The sequence below is a fragment of the Ipomoea nil genome, unplaced genomic scaffold (genome assembly GCF_001879475.1).
Source record: "Ipomoea nil cultivar Tokyo-kokei standard unplaced genomic scaffold, Asagao_1.1 scaffold1770, whole genome shotgun sequence".
Taxonomy (NCBI): domain Eukaryota; kingdom Viridiplantae; phylum Streptophyta; class Magnoliopsida; order Solanales; family Convolvulaceae; genus Ipomoea; species Ipomoea nil.
The window spans coordinates 989,188-990,409 of NW_017618198.1; the positions used below are offsets into that span (position 1 = coordinate 989,188).

A 1,222-nucleotide genomic window follows, 5' to 3' on the forward strand; every position below is an offset into this window, starting at 1 on the left:
TAACAGAACAAATTGCACTTTTGGTCCTGTGAGTATTAGGGTACTGACAATTTGAGTACGTGACTTTCAAAACTCTCAATTTAAACCTTTAACTATGCAATTTTTGGCAGATTTGGTCCTCCGGGCCAAATTGCCGGTCAATTTTGGCCGAAAAAACATAAATTGGTTCAAATTGTTTTTTGACGAGGGTAAAATTGTCATTTCACTCCCTTTTTCTTCATTCTCCCTTTCTTCTTCGTTCTTCTTCTTCTTCATCCCGGTGACTAACTCAAATCAACGCTGCTCCGGCTAGGAGTACTTGTAACATTAAATTCTATTATTCTAGATAGGAAGTTAACCACAACAACTATCACTAAAGAATGGATTTTTTTAACAGTTCAAAAAAAGAACTAATAAAAGTTTGCAATACTTAAATGTACCCATAAGTCCAGCACCGGTTAAGCCGCCCAGAAGTGAGCCCTTACTTCCAGATCTTGTATCTGCAAACTAAGAACGTATTTTGGGGGTTCAAATGTGACAATTATACACAAATTGGAAAGGAGAAAAGCAAAGGGCATACAGGCAAAGAGGCCGCCACCAAACAAAAGCGTCCCATAAACTGCAGAGGTTAGAGGTGCGAGGTCTGTGGTTGTCAGCTGACAGTTACAGCGGAGACCGGTTGTCGCAGTGCCGGAAGGCTGTCGGCGTTTCTGGGCCGGAAATCTTAGTGCATCTAAGGTGGTAATGGTAGAAGAAATGCGGTATAAAGATGGTCTTGTAGGAAGCGGCGAGAAGATGCTGATATTGCTGCAAGAACCCATCGTCTCCCCCGTGAACACTACAATTCTGGCGATGAAGAAGAAGAAGAACGAAGAAGAAAGGGAGTGAAATGACAATTTTACCCTCGTCATAAAACAATTTGAACCAATTTATGTTTTTCCGGCCAAAATTGGCCGGCAATTTGGCCCGGAGGACCAAATCTGCCAAAAATTGCATAGTTAAAGGTTTAAATTGTGAGTTTTGAAAGTCATGTACTCAAATTGTCAGTACCCTAATACTCACAGGACCAAAAATGCAATTTGTTCATTCATAACATAAGATACAATTATTAATTTATTTCAGGTATATAATTCATACTCTTAACATACATAATTTCATAACACAAGACACAAAAACTCACAACATAAAACATATACACATGTACCGTAGTCTACCGTGCACTATGAACTCTGGTACGTGGTAT

The 1,222-nt window shown here is 39.4% G+C and overlaps 1 protein-coding gene across 1 annotated transcript; it reads right to left on the minus strand.

The window, feature by feature from the left end:
* Nucleotides 1-330: 330 nt before the first annotated feature.
* LOC109192357 lies at nucleotides 331-819 on the minus strand. Its single transcript, XM_019342957.1, has 2 exons — nucleotides 560-819; nucleotides 331-479 (listed from the first exon to the last, which is right to left on the minus strand). The coding sequence occupies exons 1-2, from the start codon at nucleotides 798-800 to the stop codon at nucleotides 370-372; spliced, it is 351 nt and encodes a 116-aa protein (XP_019198502.1). The 5' UTR covers nucleotides 801-819; the 3' UTR covers nucleotides 331-369.
* Between the last annotated feature and the right edge of the window lie 403 nt (nucleotides 820-1,222).